Source organism: Seriola lalandi, unplaced genomic scaffold, assembly GCF_002814215.2.
Source record: "Seriola lalandi dorsalis isolate HSWRI2012SDOR001 ecotype SW California unplaced genomic scaffold, Sedor1 jcf7180002054816, whole genome shotgun sequence".
In the NCBI taxonomy this organism is placed as follows: Eukaryota; Metazoa; Chordata; class Actinopteri; order Carangiformes; family Carangidae; genus Seriola; species Seriola lalandi.
Window position 1 is genome coordinate 378,956 of NW_019525369.1, and position 16,708 is coordinate 395,663.

The following is a 16,708-nucleotide window of genomic DNA, read 5'->3' on the forward strand; positions in this document are numbered from 1 at the left end:
ACAAGCATTCATTACAGTGAATGAATGAATCATGTTGAGTGTAAATGTGGATCGTGCTTTGGTCTCACCTTGCTGTCAAAGGACTTGTGTCCCACTGTGAACTGGACAAACGGACTGGGATCACTGGTCACTTTTTTACCGGACTGGAGAAGAAGAAGAAAAACAGGTGTTACAAACAAGGAGGACTGATGGTTTAGCAAGGTGACAAATGTTTTTTCAGATACCAATTAGCAAGAAAGTCTTTGGTAAAGAATTAGCTATAAGCTGTTTTACGAATGAAAACATATCATTAGCCACTGAAAAACATCTAAAATACGTCATATACTGTTAAATGTTTTTGCAGCGTAGACCTGAACACCAGGTGATGAAGATACAGTATGATTCGAGCATTCAAAATTCAGATTTTGAGCTCATACTGTGTTGTTTTCGAAACATGAGATATCACATCTTTAACATGATACCAGACCGCACGGTGCTACTTATCACATGTCAGCATGTGATGGTAAAATGTGTGGAATTATGACAAAAAGTACATCAGGTAAAAAGGAAAAAAAATAAAAGAGCCCGGACTAAGAAAGTCTGAAAAACTGATCAGGTGAGAATGAAAGAAAAGATCAATTTGTGTTAATGTACCTCAGACAACAATTGTGTTATTTACAACACACATTGTTAGACACGACAAACGTGATTAGTGGAGTTTGTTAATGTTTTCAGGAGAATATTCACGCATTTAGGATACAAGTTCTAGAAAGCTCTACGATGTTTCTGAATGTAATGTTTCACAATGTAAACGGTGAGCAGTGAGGCAAATGTAGAGATTTGGTGGCGCTGTTATCTCATCAACAGGAAATGTCTTTATCTTACTGCGTATACTTTCAACAATAAACCGCAAAACAAGTAGAAATATGAATTTTCTTTGCAAAAGTTCACATCTTTATTAATATGTTGCGTCAGTTTTTTTGACCTTTGGGTCTAATGGGCGTCGTGTGTTTGCATTACTGTTTGGAATGACGGCAAAAAAGCAGCCATAGGAAGAGGATAAAGGTTTGACATTCTATATGTGAAGACTTTTTCTGCACTACAGGGTGCACTTTATGGCCAAAAGTTTGCGGGACCCTTTCCTGTGTGGATAAGAGAAAGTAAGATCCACAAACACATGCTTTTCCCAGTTTGGTGTGGAAGAACCCGAGTGGCCTGCACAGAAAGCCCTGACCTCAGCCCCATCCAACACCTTTCAGATGAACTGGAGAGTTCTAACAAGAACCCAGAGAACTGAGCACATATACTCCCGTTCTTAAATCCCACTTACTCAGAAAGTGCTGCTGCGGTTTATGAATCACACAGTGATGATCTCCTTGACGAATATAAATCCAGTTCTCTCTCTTAGATCTTCAGTTCTACTTCCTGATCGTATGCTGCGCCCGAACTCCAGCCAAAATTTTCATTGTACTTTCTTTCCCTTAATTACATTTGTAACTTACAGCTTATTACTGAACTGTAACTGTATTATATTTTACTTTTATTGCTGATTGTTTTTCAAGCCCATTTGTTTGGAAAGGTGCTACATAAATAAGTAGAATTACGTGACGAACAGTGGATAAGGGGGTAATATTCAGCGTCCACATACTTTTGGCCATACAGTTCAAATAAGAGTTGAATGTGAGAGTGTTTGAAGCCTGTGTGAACATATGTCGCTGTGTTTCCTCTGCGTTGGTCCTCTGTGTCTGAGCGATATGGGTGTGCTTCGTTACCGTGTCGTTACCTTGATGGCCTTACTGACCGAGGCCTTCTTCAGCCCCGATTGGTTGAACTCTAACGGATTGCGCTTTGATTTTCCCCCAGGGACAAGGAGGGAGAGAGCAAACAGACACACACATACACCAGGTTATTAAGGGAAAAGAGGAGCATGCAGGGAGGAGGAGGAGGAGGAGGAGGAGGAGGAGGAGGACAGGACACAGAACACACCAGCACCGCCGTCATCACCAAACATCAGGAAGCACCACAAGACAAGACAGACAAGAGAGACAACATGAATGATCACATGGTTAATGTCATTCCCCAATTCAACCTGAACATGATGTCACAACTAGAGCCCGACCAGCAACGGATTCATGACGCCGATATTGAAATATGATGTATTGCAACACAGACGGCAAACTATATATTTTTTTTAAACACATCTGTATTCTTGGCAATGATCTCTCAAATCTGGCTGTTAAGAGTTCAATTCAAATACAAATACAAAAAAGTATATTCAATTTGAAATAAGAATTAGGTGGAAAATGGAAAAAGTACCTGGCACAGGCAATATTTATAATATGCCATTCTTTGTTGGATCTTTGTCAATATTTATGTCAATACAAAACATCTGCAATAAACCAGTATCGGCTGAAACATATTGGTCGGACTCTGGTTAAAATACCACAGCATTAGACAGGAGGCAGTGAGTAAAATGGAGGAGAGGTAAACGGAGATCAGAGGGAAGGATTCATTCTGATCAGAAAGAAGCTGAGATGGTTTTTGGTTGTGATAATTGGGGAACATTTATAGATTCATATTCGTATGAAATCCATTGATATTACAGCAGACTTGTACGACACACTAACCCACAGAGCGCGTGAGTGTTCCAGTTAACAGCGACATAATGAACTGGCAGTGCATTGTCTTTTTCCACTGTAGGAACTTAGTGCAATATTTACTTACTCAGAAATGAACCAGGGAGAAAATGTCAAACAGGTGTCACAGATGATGAAAACCATCAGCAGAAAATGATTGTGATGATTTCATAAGCGTGACAGGAGAGTGTGAGTCTGTGACTAATCAACAAGCTACATTAATGCGGGTTTTATGTATCAGTGTATTTCATGGTTTTCAGGTGTATAGGTGAGAAGTTTTCAATAAGGGCTCTCTTCTTCTTGGATCAATGGTTTCTCAGGGAAACTTTCCCAACAGCATGAGTGTAAAAGTTTCTTATCTTCAAAAAGTCTTTTTCCCAAGAGCAGATATTGGAAAAAGGGGGTCATCTTACAATCAGTGTCGTCAGTTTGTAAAAGAAAGTGGGAACGCATGGAAGTACCACGGCTTGACAAGTTCTCCAAAGTTCAGGCTACAGAAAGCACAGAGCACCATTGGTGATTAAGTTCCTGCAGTAGAAAAGAGACATTCACGGTAACCCTCTAGTGTCTGATTGTCTGACACTGCCGTCACGCTCGTGTTTTCATTTTTTAGTCAAACCAGGACACATGAAAAAGGGCAGGCTTACATGCTTAGTCAATGTATCCCCGCATGACGTGATCATAAACGTCTTGACTGAAAAGACGAGTGTGACCTCAGTGATGATCTCTGACTGAAAACTGTAGAATATCAATGTCTGAATGTTTTGAAATGCGGGAAGTGGAGTGGGATTAAACTGGGCTCTGGTCCTGATCATGTCAGACCAGTGATGGGATCAATAATCACATTTTCTAAAGGGTACACAGGCATGTTGACAAGAAAGCAGTTTGATTAAAGAGGCATTTACTCATCGCTGACCCCTAGTGGCAAACAAGCACAACTGCATTACTTATTTAAGTCTTCTATATGTAAAATTCACCACAGTAACTTCAGTTTTTATTGGAACAGTAACTGTGTGCTGCCCCCTGGTGGCAGACTAGAGGTGAGCAGTCACAAAGGAGACTAATGGGGAAAACCAGTTCTCAAATAGTGGGCTTAAAACATGAGGGATGGAGGGAAGCAATCCACAGAGAATTAACCCTCCCTGCTCTCAGAAACTAAAATATATCAAGATGCATTCCTCCCTCCAAAAGAAGTTAGATGTCACACTGATTTGGTAACATCACATTAATTTATTCTAAGCAGCTGTTTTAACCTCTCTGAGAGGTGAATGGTTGATTCAAGAAAGTATTATATCATTAACAAAGACTGTAATGAAATATATTCGTCAACAACCTTTTTTTCCATGACAATACAAGATGTTGATGAGGTTGGCCAGACTTCAAGAAACAAAGGCTTGAAGAAATCTCTAAAATCTTTCAAGTTAGGGGCTGGTTTTGAGCAGCACTTGTCAGGTTAAAATCTGCAAAAGCATTTTAATTAAAATCATTATATTTTGGTTTTAAAGAAAAAGATTTTTAGATTTTAGGTCATTGTCAGTTTTTGTTAAGGCATTAATTGAGGATTAAAAAGGATTTATATTACAACTGTTTTTATCAACTAAAACTGCATTACAATTGTTTTTGTAACTCAAAAGAGACTCAAGTATAAAGTAAAGTTTTCATTGACTAGAGAGAGATTAGGCGTACTGAGTCGCAGCCCCAGTTCAACACATACCTGTATACAGCTTTTAATTCTTGATTTCAATACTTTTAACTTTAGTTTTATACCTTTGGTTTTTACTTTTGGTCTTATTTTCTTTTGTCTGTTTTATTGATTTTATTGTTTTAACATACTGATAATTCTCCCTGTTACACTTGCTCTGTGTCTTTTATCGCTTTGTAACTCTGTTTTGAAAGTGCTATATAAATAAAGTTATTATTATAATTATATTAGTCTACAAATATGTAGGATGAAATTGCCAAAAGCTGACAGCTAAAATGAAAATGAATTGTGATTTAAAAACACTTTTCTGGTATTTTTGTGTTACCTAATGAGACACCTACAGAACACACAGTAAGATGTAATGCTTTTAAAATAGCACACAGTGAGAAGTATTGATTCTTTTAATCCCTTTAAGCCTCTAGTGCTCTGCTAAAATGTCATCTGGCAGAAAAACATCAACATCATTTCTGTCTGGGGAGAAAATGAGTGCCATCAATACAGAGAATGAGCTCTGGCGAGGTTCATTTTACTGGACACGCTGCCGGTGTCTCCGCCCTGCAGAAAATAACCCATCCGATGAAGCAAGATTAGTGGAGACAACAAACGATGTGTCGACTAAACTTGCAAGATCAATAATTCCTCATGAGGGAGAATAATGGAGGAGGAAGGATGCTTTTGATCGTCCTAAAACATGAACCCTTGGGGCTAATTTTCCAGTCACATTTTGTTCTGTCGTGTTCCTCAGCTTTGTAATCAGTCAAACTCCTGACAAAATAACATTCATAACCAAAAAAATGATATTAGAGAACTCAACCCATGCGCTAGTAGGGATTCATGCTCATCAAGCAAACATTTAAAAACCTTTATTTAAAACCAAACGCAACCAAAACGTAAAAAAAAACAAAAAAACAGGACCTCTCTAGCAGAGGCAGTCACACCTTTGGGATTCTCCAAACTACTCTAAGATGCAGAAAACAGCCAGCAGACTCACAAATAAGGTCCTATAGAGAGAGGCGGTGTTCTCGCAAAACACGAGGCCCGCCGCCCGCCTCTCTTTTAAGTAGCCAGTGCCCAAGTTCCCCTCGAAGACGCTCTTCAGAGGGGGGTGAGGAGAGAGAGGGGAGAAGCAGAGAAGAAGAGGAGGCTGAAAAGAGGAAGATGAGTCCTGTACTACAGAGGTTTAACCACCACTAATTTAAAGTTGCTGAGACTAGAAAATACAGTTTTGTATGAGACAGGCAGGCGCCGTGATCTCATCGACACTGATCACTTAGTTTTATTACCACAAACAAATGAGACCTTGTGTGTAAATATATCAATACAGCAGCAGCTCTGAGCTCTGAGCAGTAGCCGCAGTCAGAATTGGTCGTCGCATGGTGGTTTAAAGAGGCGTTTCCCTCTATACATACTCCTCACAAAAACAGCTGTAAAGCTCTGGACTGTTTGAGTCTCAGAAACACTCGAGAATTATTATTTTCATTATCACAACCTGAGCCACAAGGTCCAACAAAGACATCACAGCCTGAAACTGTATCATTATACTTGTGTTTGGGGTCAGTCTGCTCAACCAAACTCTAATGCTCAAAATCTTTGGACCATAAACGTCAAAGCTGAGCAACTTTCACTGGAATAAAAAGGCACACAGTGCCATTTGGAGCTGGGTTTTGTTATACGTTTCCACAGCTTAAGTTTAGAAATGTAAAAAGCTTATTTTTTAAATTCAAAAATAATGTCAAATATTAAAATGTCAGTGCATCAAAGTTATTATTTGCTTGAATAAAACACTGTATTTGGTAAAGTTAGAAAAACGTGTGGTTATGGACTGGCACTGAATGGCTAAAAAAAAGGTCTCACTTGTTCATGGTAATTAAATCAGTGATGATCATGCTACACTGTTTAAAAAAGCTACACAGTCTGTAGAACTGAGAATTCATGTAAATTTAATGTTCTTTTATTACATCTATGAAACTGTTCTGCTGCATTTACTGATTTTATTGCTTCACATTGAGTGTTGTTATTTTACATAAAAACTACATTTAGCAGTAGAAACATTACATCACTGCCACACTCATCAATCATCGAGAGACTGATAATCAGTTACAATAAGATCTTGACCAGAATCCAAATCATTTTGGTTTTTAATATAGTGAAATGTAAATTAAAAAAGCTAAAAGGTGCAATAAAAAAACAAGATTAGATAAAAATACGAAACAGAACTATTATAACAGAATTACCAATATTCTTCTGAGTATTGCACCTTTAAGATGAGATGGAGTGAAACTGAATGAATGAATGAATGAATGAACAGCAGAAAAGAAGTAGGAAAGCAGATGAGTGAGACTGAAGAAGCACAGATGAAATTTCCAGGATTGCCGAATGTTTGTTTTTATCTTCCCTGAATAATGGAGGGATGGGATATGAAGAAATGTTCAATACTGGTAAAAACACCAAATATTCAGTCACTAAAAACTGAAAAAATAAATAAATAAATAAATAAATCACCCACTTGACATGAAAGTATTAACTGAAAAGCTACAAAAAACAACAAAGCTGTACATTACACAGCGTGAAGGAAAGAATGTTCATGTTTCCTCTTTTTTAAAATGACATTTACATGACATGTTTTTTGACATGAAACTGAAATGAATGAATAACTCCTGGGTTTACGATTCTCCTCCTCATCTTTTATTTCCTGCAGCTCTGTCGCTGTCTTGTTGTGTTTTGCTTTAAGACTTTGTGAATTCCTGCATCTGATTAGTGATCAACACAGCATTGATATGTTTTCTATATCTATATATCTCTATATAATCTATATATCACAGAGCTGACCAGACTGACTCACCGGCAGGTTTCTGGCTGAATCCAGGAAGACGACGAGCAGCGCCGACGACAGGCCGTCGTTGGCTTGACCGCGATTAGCCTTGATGCTCATTAGGGCCTTTGGGGGAAGAAAAGAGAAAAAGAAAGGAGGCACCACAGCTGGTCAGTAACTGACAGAGGTCAGGGGTCAGCTACACAGTGATATAACTGTACTGAAGCCTGTACCTGGTCCAGCTTCTCAGGTGTGGGCAGCAGAGACAACCACTCCAGTTTGAGGTGCAGCTTCCCTGAGGCCACATCGTCCAGTACAAACCACTGAGGGCACAGAAATCAGTGTTTTCATATGTGACAGCACTTTACTGAGAAACACACCCTGTGACACCCTGGAAATTATGTGACAACTAGTGTTTTGGAAAAAAAACAAAAGAAATAAAAGAAAATAAAACTGGGTTTTTAATATTAAAACAAGTGCATAACTAAATTCTACATAATATATTGAACACCAACTGTTTGTAATCTTTTTGTAAGATAGACGGTGCAATGAAGCTTTTATCAGAACTTCAAAATTATTTAGCATATAGACAGATGGATATATAGATACTAAAATTTATTTAATACATTTTCAAAATCTCTCTTCAAAATATTCTCTGATCAATTTGGGAATTTCTCTGAAATGTTTTCAGTATTTAAGATATATTAGGTATGGTTTTTTATATATATATTATTATCATTATTTTTATTATTTATTTTCTTTTTGTCTTGTTTTGTATTTTTTCTGCTAATATGTTATTTCCAAATATTTAATTCTTAATAGCTTAATGCTAAATGATTTATTTTCTGTATATCGTGAGTAATAACACGGTGGATTGTAGGATTGTCTATTTGTTTGATGAAAGTTGCTCTGTGCTGGTCACTGGAAGCAGAAGGAGAAACATATAAGTGCAGGGCAGAAACACACACTGGGAGCAGTTCAGTGAGGAGGAGATGCACATTACCTCATCGACCTTCTGTTCCTTCTGGAGCTCGGCCAGGTCGATCATCAGACTGAAAAACAAACAATGCCAAACTTTATTTCACTTCGAAGGCGTGTGAACGAGGCTGTCTCATCACACCGCGTTCAGCTGCAGCGTCGCCACAGACCGTCTCTCACACGGCGGCGAGTTAATGGCCTCTGTGCTCATTAAGCACCACTGTGAATTCAGTGTGATAGCGCTGATCACTTTCAGTCCTGTGACGCTACTATCAGATAAATCGAGCGTGAAATCCTATTAACCTACAGTGGAATCGTTTGTTTAAGATATGAACAACACAATATTCACAATATGTTAGGTCATCCATAAACTACTGAATCTATATGTGACACCATCCTTATTGACAAACAACAAAGTCAAACTTTCCCTTTCGACAGCAAAGTGAATCTGAGCAATGTTGAATTACTGCTCGTCATAAATGAGGCTGTAATTAATCTTTGCAAGTATGAAGTAAACTCTTCTTCTCAATAATCACTTTATCTTTAGTAAATAAAATATCACAAAGTGAAAATGACAAGTTAAAAGACCCCAAGGTGACATCTTTAAATATCTAGTGTTGTCCGAACCCGCGTTCACAACCCAAAGATGTTCAGTTTACACCTTTAAACTGTTTTAATCTATTCATATTATAATAATTCTAATTATTATTATTGTTATTTAAGAAGATAAAAAAAGAAGCTTATCTGCATTTTTGCTGGATGTATGAATTATTATTCAACCATCAAAATTATTGTTGACAACTAATAATTTATTGAAGTTTCAACTGAGCTCATCTGCAGAGGAGATACTGTGAAAGCATAACATCCAAGAAAACTTCTGGTCTTAATCACTGATATAAAAAAACAAGAGTCTTTACTCATGCAAAATATCTAGACATCATAAGAGACACATGTGCTTGTGTTTGTGTCCTCTGAGTATGAAACAAGTCCGCAGACATTTACAGGATAAACCTGAGCAGAGTTGGTTTTGTCGCACCTTCCCAGGAAGTCGTCTTTGTCGGGGTCTTCATCAAACAGCTCAATCTCCACATTCTGTCCCGAGTGATCGGACACCAGCGCCTGAAAGCACAAATCAACACATTCACATTAGCCTCACACACACACGCACACACACACACACACACACACACACACACACACACAAACAAACAGGAAACAGGAACAGGCTGAACAATTAAAGCCCACGCATGTGCAGCTGGAGATCCTGTGTAATGAGTGAAAAAAAACCCTTCAACATTTAACATCCTGACTTGACTCAGGTTTCAGCAAAGTTTCTGACAGAGAATCTGCAATGTCAGCTGGTCCCAAACCATTAAGAGCTTTGCAAATAAGTAAAAGGATCTCAAATGTATTCTAAAAGATACTGGGAGCCAATGGAGTGAAGCTAAAACTGGTGTAAAATTTGATTAGATCTGTGTCACAGTGTAAGATTTTTCATGCAGGAGGCAAAAATGAAATGAAAGAATTAAATGAAAGAGAAAAATCTATGTAAATGCATATTAAAAAAGATGACTCATTATAACTTCCTGTATATTCAATGCAGCAGGGAAACTGCTGATGGTACAGACCCTCCGTCACTCACCTCGTACACTTCGTTCCACTTCGGGTTGACCGTCTCGTGGATTACTTTGCTCTGGAACTGTTGGACCCCGACCCGGATGACTCCATACGGGTCCGACTTCCCTTTGATAAGCCCCCCAAGGAACTTGTCTTTACCCAGCAAGTCCTGGGCCTCGATGAAGTGGATTCTCAGGAGGCCCTGAGGAGACGAGGAGAGACGAGGATGGACCAGCAGTCAAACGTTTTCAAAAGGCACCAATAAGGGAGGAGAACACACAGGAGGAACCGACTGATTATCTCTGAATATATTTTATACATATTTTTTCACAGTAAATAAGCACAACTTGAAATAGTACTGCAAGTGGTTCAGATTCTCCAATAATCTGAAGCCAAATATGGGTGGACCAGTGACAAAATAAGGACAATCTGCGCCTACATGTGCCTCAGGGAAGAATCCAAAGGTCAGTCACAATTTGGAAAGTTATTTAGCAACAGAATACTAATCTGAGGTAAACTAAAAAGAGGAAAGGCTGCTTACTCATGAACAAGTAGGATGAGTCATTTATTCTAAGTAAAGAAGATTGTGGTTTATTAATGACGTCTACAATGGAAACCAGAGCTGTGATGTTTCAGCTCATGACTGCAGGAAGACGCAGCTCTAAGATGGCGATGTAAGTAAGTGGTGATGGGTGAAGGAGCAGCTGGAAGGGACAAGCAGCTTGTATATGTGATGAGTTTGAGTTAGTGTTAAGCTAAGCTGAACTGGCAGCATGTAAAATAAAACACAACTTCAGGGGACATTTTTGTACCGGTTTACTACGAGGAGCCAGGAAATAAAGATTTAACAAAATCATCCACAATGACCAATAACTACAAATGCAACAGATTATTATTTTCGTGAGTCATATTCAGTGTGTGTGTGTGTGTGTGTGTGTGTGTGTGTGTGTGTGTTACCTTGGGAATGGGGAAGCGGAGCTGGGCCAGCTGTGCCTCTCCCACCAGAGGGATCTTGATGCAGTTGGGCAGAACCAGGAAGCTGTAGATGATGTCCTGGATGATGTTGTCACATAAACCACTGACACAGAGGAGAGGGAGGAGGAGAAGGAGGATGAGAAGGAGAGAAGGAGAGAGGGAGAGAGGGAGAGAGGGAGGGACAGAGAGAGTGGGGGCGACAGACAAACACAGAGAATGATTATTTAGAAACATTTGTCACTTAAAATTATGACTAAATAAGGATTACTGAACAAAGAGCAAAGTGTTAAAGCCGTCTATACATCAACACACCAGCCTTACACACTCACACATTACATTCACATTTACTCATTTGGCAGACGCTTTTATCCAAAGGGTCTTACAAGTGAAGAACATCAGCGCAGTAGGAACCTTGGTGTAAATATTAAGTACTACATTTATTTAATAAGTGCAAGGAGAACGTATGAAAGAAGTGCATCCAAAGTGCTTAGTAAGTGCTAGTTAGACACGTGAGGGTTTCAGGAAAGTGTTAAGTAATTTTTTGGGGCATTTTTGCATTTGGCATTTATTCTGATAGTACAGTGAGAGAGAGAGACAGGAAAGTCAGGGAGAGAGAGAGAGAGAGAGAGAGAGAGAGAGAGAGAGAGAGAGAGAGAGAGAGAGAGGGGATGACATGCAGCAAAGGACCGTGGGTCGGACTCGAACCAACGGCCGCTGCAGCCGGTGTTTAGGCAGAAAGACATGTGATACTCCAACAGTAGTGTGGGATATGTAGCACATGTTTGACAAGCACAAAGACGCACATACACGAGGAACAGCAGCATGACGTGATACACGTTTCTAACAACTGCTCAATTCTAGAGTCTAAAGACCTTGTATGTATAAACACAAAAAAAGCGGATATTGATTCTGAACTTACATTTGAAAAACGTCGAGACACTGCGTCCCTGTGACACAGCTTTCCGAGAGACTTACTTCTTTGAACACTGACAGTTTGGTCTGTGCTGTATTTAAAGCAACAGAGACACTTTCAGGAAGGAGATGCTGCTTTTTTTTTTTTTTTTTTTTTTTTAGTTATTTAGTTATTTTTGGGGACATTTGTGTGCCTTTATTTTGATAGGATGAGCACTAAAAGATAAAATTAAATTCCTCTCTATTGTAAATCTCACTGTTTCACATCTTAAAAGCTGAGCAAGGAAAAAGTTAAAAGGCATCGCTGCTTGTTTTCAAATTTACTCTACAGTATTTTACTCTTTCTTCACTCCGTCAGGTGCAGGGAGGGTTTATTATAGACGACACCATCTTGACATTACACCATCGTCTCCTCTAGAGGGCGGCAGCATCCTGCATTAAAACACAGCTGCATTGCTCTGGTGCAAGACTTTACTTCCCCCTCACAGAGCGGATCCTGGGTCTGTTTTACACTGGAATTCAATGTGATTGTTACATGTTTTTAGTGTTGACGTGCTGATTCCTGCTCTGCTCACTCAATAAACACATAACTACGTCCAGATGAGTGTTGGTTGGTGCAACACTGCGCATCCCATCATGCCTATAAAAGGAGCCAGCTTTGGCTTCAGACTGAACAGTGTTTGCCAGTGCAGTCCGGATAGGTGTTTGCACGTACACACACACGAAAGTGACCTTTCCTGCTGTTTCAGGGCAAAATGCAAATAATCGCTAAGGAAATATGAGTACCCTCACACACACACACACACACACACACACAAACACACAGGAAGAGTGTAAGGAGGGTAAGGCCTGGGCAGGTCTGCAGTTTGATCACAGCAGCAACACACACTCTCTCTCTCTCTCTCTCTCTCTCTCTCTCTCTCTCTCTCTCTCTCTCTCTCTCTCTCTCTCTCTCTGGTGATTTCTTACAAACTTGTCAAACAAGGAGAGCTACATTTCTCAGGGCGGAGTCTGTTGGAAACCGCAGCGGGTTTCTCTGCTGAAGACAAACAGTAAAGCAGCATGAAACAGCAACGGGTCAATATGGAGGAATAACCACACAGCTGGCAGAGCGGTAACGGAGCTCTGCAGGAGGGGGCAGGGGTGGTAACCACCTGTAGGTTGTGTTTCAGGCTTAATGGTTCTTGTTTCCTGTGTAAACTGGGCTTTTCATCTGAACAGAAATCAAGCAAAAAAAAGATTAAAAGTGATATATATTGACATGTTTGTGGTTTTAACAGCCAAAAACCATCTCAATGTAGTTTGGTATCTCCTCTCTCAGGCTTCTCTCTGGAGATCAGTGAGCTGACTGTTTTCTGAGTGATCTAATAAAAATGTAACAGATTTCAGGTAAAAACTTGGAGAAACCAAATCCTGCAAGGTTGGATGGTGGGTCCAGGTGGGCGAGGCTTGGGGCATGGCTGAGAGCGGTGACCGCTTTGTTGTGACATCACAAAGTTCCAGAAGTCCTGACGGCTGTTTTAAGGCTCAGTTTGTGAATACAGGATGTGTGCATTTCTCTGTGGACTGAGTCTTTGCTCATAAATCAGTGAGATGTCCACTTGTTGTTTGATTAATAAGCAGGTCTAGGTTCTATATTAATACTGTGAAAGTATCAAAAACCTGCAAAACTAATGAGTCTAATCTGCATCAGCATCAGCTGTACTTTGTGTTAACAAATTCCAAACTAAAGACGTGAGCTGAACTTGATGAAACATCACACCTGCTCAACATCAGTAAGCATTGTCTATGTGAGCATGTTAGCATTCTGGTGTTAGCTTTTAACTGGAGTGAACTGCAAAACATCAAGCTGAGTATGGTGACATTTGTAGGGCGTTTTTTTTTGTTTGTTGTTTTTTTTTCCTGTTTACACTTATCACACATGTCAATGTGAGTCAGAATGAGGTTTTCCTACACCTTAAACAGAAACTAGTTCTAGTTTCACTTCTAGCTCTCTATAGTACCCTCAAAAACTCTCACAATGGAACTAGAAAAGAAGCATCCACGATAACACAACGTTCATTTTTACGAAGATTTCACAACGGTAAATTGACCACTCAGAGTGCTCATTACTTGCTGTAGTGTTGTGTGTGGTGTGTTGCGTGTTTTTGCCCGGTTAACCAATTCATTTATTGTTGCTTCCCTAAACCCCTGGACTCTCACAGGGAGCGGAACAGTGCTTTACAACACTTTCCACATTCACATTCCCACATCTCACCCATCGTACACTGATTGGACACTGGATGGAATTTGTTCAGTATCTTGCCCACATGCAGACTGGAGGAGCAAGGGATCAACCACGGACCTTCTGATTGGTGGATGACCTCCTCACAGTGGCTCCACATCCTGAGCCACAGCCGCCCCATGAGACAACAGTGACTGGCAAAGGACGTTCAGACCTGGTGAAGGTCCTTGTGACGTTAACTCACTGGCGCACACACCAGAGCGAAGCCACAAGGGAAAGCAAATGAAGCAATAGAGTTTTAAACTAATAACCTTTCAGCGTGCATTCTGTCTGGATGTGGCGAGTGTACTTTCCACTTTCATCTGACATAAAAAAATCCTATGACATGGAAACTGACGAGGCACTGACAGAAGTCCTGTCTGGAAAAGCTTCTCTCAAACCCGCCCAGCGTCGCATCTCAGTCTGCGGCGGTCCCGCGGTCCCCCCCTCTCTCTTTCATAATCACGTTACTAAAAATACCAACACTTAGTGGGGAAAAATACAGGTCATAATCCATTCTGTGATCCGGTGGTTAATGTAATGGTTTCAGCAGCAGCAGAGCCTGAGAGCCTGATAGGCCGCTCTGGCTGCGTGTCCACTGGGATCGTCTCTTCAAAGCACCGGTGTCATTTTCTCATTATGTCAAACGGGAAGGATGTGCTGCTGCATGCTCCAAAAAGCACTCTGATTTTAGTTTTCCTACTGCTAAAGGGTTCAGAGTGATCAGATGTGATGTTTTTCTAACCAAGATTTAAACAAAAATGCTTCTCTTTACTTCCTGTTTGCTGGAACACAACAGTAAGGTTAGAAAAAGATTTCCTGCTTTAAAAAAGTCTTCAGTCATCTTTCTATTAAAACGTTGTGTTGAGCACAAGTTGTGTTGAATTTCCCTGACAAAGTGTAAATCATGTGTGTCTTCCCATCAACTACTGCATCATTATGCAAATATATTCTTGGGGACATGGCATGATTAAATAATTAATGGTGCTCCAGTGACACAGTTAAAGACACTGAAGTTACTTTTAGCAGTGTCCCCTGACAGTCGATGAGTCGATGCAGCAGGTGAGAAGAAGAAAAAGAACTTCTAATACTACTACGAAGAAAACAAACAAACAAAACCAAACAGAAAAAAACATGGACTAAGTGCAGCGAGTACAGTGGCCCTGAGAGATTTTCTAAGCACTGCAACTTAAAAAAAACACGAGCAAATACAGAAAACATTCTCACCAATTTGACAAAACGTGTGCTGCAGATACTCACAACACAAGCAATTACAGAAACAAGTACCACAGACGACAATGGAAGTGTTTCCAGGGGGACACAAAAAAGTGATGGACCTGGCTGCGGTTGAAAAAATCTTTTTTGCTTTAGCGAGGTTCCTAACTGAGTGAAACTGCGAAAATTCTCTAAACACTGAGGAAAGGAGCTTCAGTGCTTCCTATCTTATCTCCTTCAGCATAAGAAACACTGGACCTTCCTTTACAAATAGAAAGAACATAATGCCGTCCCACAATTCCTTGCTGCAGGCGACGCACCACTAGTTCAACCATGGCAGACCCACAACCAAACAGTGCACCTGTTTTATGTTTGTGACACAATCCAAAACTGAGCTCCAAATCCATAAATCCAGATGTGTTCTCTTTGAAATGCAGTTAGGAGTCATCCTGAAGGACAGGCATATTGGATTTGTATGTAACTATATCATCATCACAACAACATACTATACACCTAAATGTAAATGTAACCTAATTTAAATCCCCTCCCAATGTGTCCTGCACTAAAAATGAATTTTCTCAGGAAGTCTCCTTCACATCTCTTACTTGACCTTATGACATTTTCCATTGAGGTCGAGGAGAAGTGGTTAGTAAAGGAAACAAGTGCATCTGTTTTTTTTGCGTCTGTGGTCGTATGTGCTACTTGTTTCACTAAGTGCTTGTGTTGTGAGTATTTTCAGGACACATGCTTCAAACGGATGAGGACATTAGGTGAATTTGTTTGTGTTTTTGTCTATTTGCATGTGTTTTCTTAAGCTGCAGAGTGTTGAGCTCTCAGGGCCCCCGTAAGCGAGACTTTTAGCTGAGTCATTGGCACACACAGAGCGACACAGGAGCAACAGCGTGGCAGGCTGCGAACTTTGCAAAACTGGGTCTTTTAAAATTACAGAACCACAAACAAAATTGTGATGGAAGAAGAGAAGAGGGAAGAGGACGAGGACGAGGAGAGAAAAACAACGTCTCTTTGTCAATATGCAAATTAAAAATGTGGATTAAAGCTGAACCGTGGATGTATAAGGAGAACTAGATTATCCTTTTCAAGATGGCACCTATTCACACACTTAAAAAAAGAAAGCTTTGTCATCTCACTGGTTTGCACAGCACACACACACACACATTTGTATTAATGTCTCTTTCACAGTGCGCGCTGTCCTGTGCCATAGACCTTGACAATGACATACAGAGTTCCCCCAGTGGTTGGCCACTGGCAGAGAACCTCACTCTGTGCCACATCTGCCTCTATTAACATTTCCATTAGCTCAGCAGACAAACTTAAAACAGAACCTCTTAATTTCCTTAATTTCTTTCATATGAAAAGATGCAGATGCAAACTCAGCAGGTAGAAGTATTTCAGGAGGGTGGTTTAGGAGAAATGAAAGAAGAGGAATGTAATAATGTGAGGTGTGTCTGTGTGTAAGTCACACAGAGAAATATGTAGAGCCGCTCTGTGTCATTTGAATGAGGAATTTGAATTTGTACACTCTCAAGTCATTTCAAGCTCCAGTAATGTTCCCAGTGTTTCAGTTACAGCCTGTGGATCTGAGACATAATAATGTTTTC

At 40.0% G+C, this 16,708-nt stretch overlaps 1 protein-coding gene across 4 annotated transcripts in view; it reads right to left on the reverse strand.

Annotated features, from left to right (window-relative positions):
* The window catches only part of esyt2a (extended synaptotagmin-like protein 2a), a 56,052-nt gene that overhangs the window by 7,011 nt on the left and 32,333 nt on the right, over window positions 1-16,708 (reverse strand). For 2 of the 4 annotated variants that reach the window (XM_023426193.2, XM_087179286.1), the window contains exons 9-16: window positions 10,682-10,802; window positions 9,750-9,926; window positions 9,144-9,226; window positions 8,133-8,181; window positions 7,363-7,452; window positions 7,160-7,255; window positions 1,763-1,825; window positions 69-143 (exon numbers count right to left, since the gene is read on the reverse strand). In XM_023426193.2, the coding sequence (XP_023281961.1) occupies window positions 69-143; window positions 1,763-1,825; window positions 7,160-7,255; window positions 7,363-7,452; window positions 8,133-8,181; window positions 9,144-9,226; window positions 9,750-9,926; window positions 10,682-10,802 (754 nt within the window). Of the gene's footprint in view, window positions 1-68; window positions 144-1,762; window positions 1,826-5,308; window positions 5,411-7,159; window positions 7,256-7,362; window positions 7,453-8,132; window positions 8,182-9,143; window positions 9,227-9,749; window positions 9,927-10,681; window positions 10,803-16,708 lie in introns of all 4 variants that reach the window. The other 2 variants (XM_023426190.2, XM_023426194.2) reach the window with 2 other exon arrangements.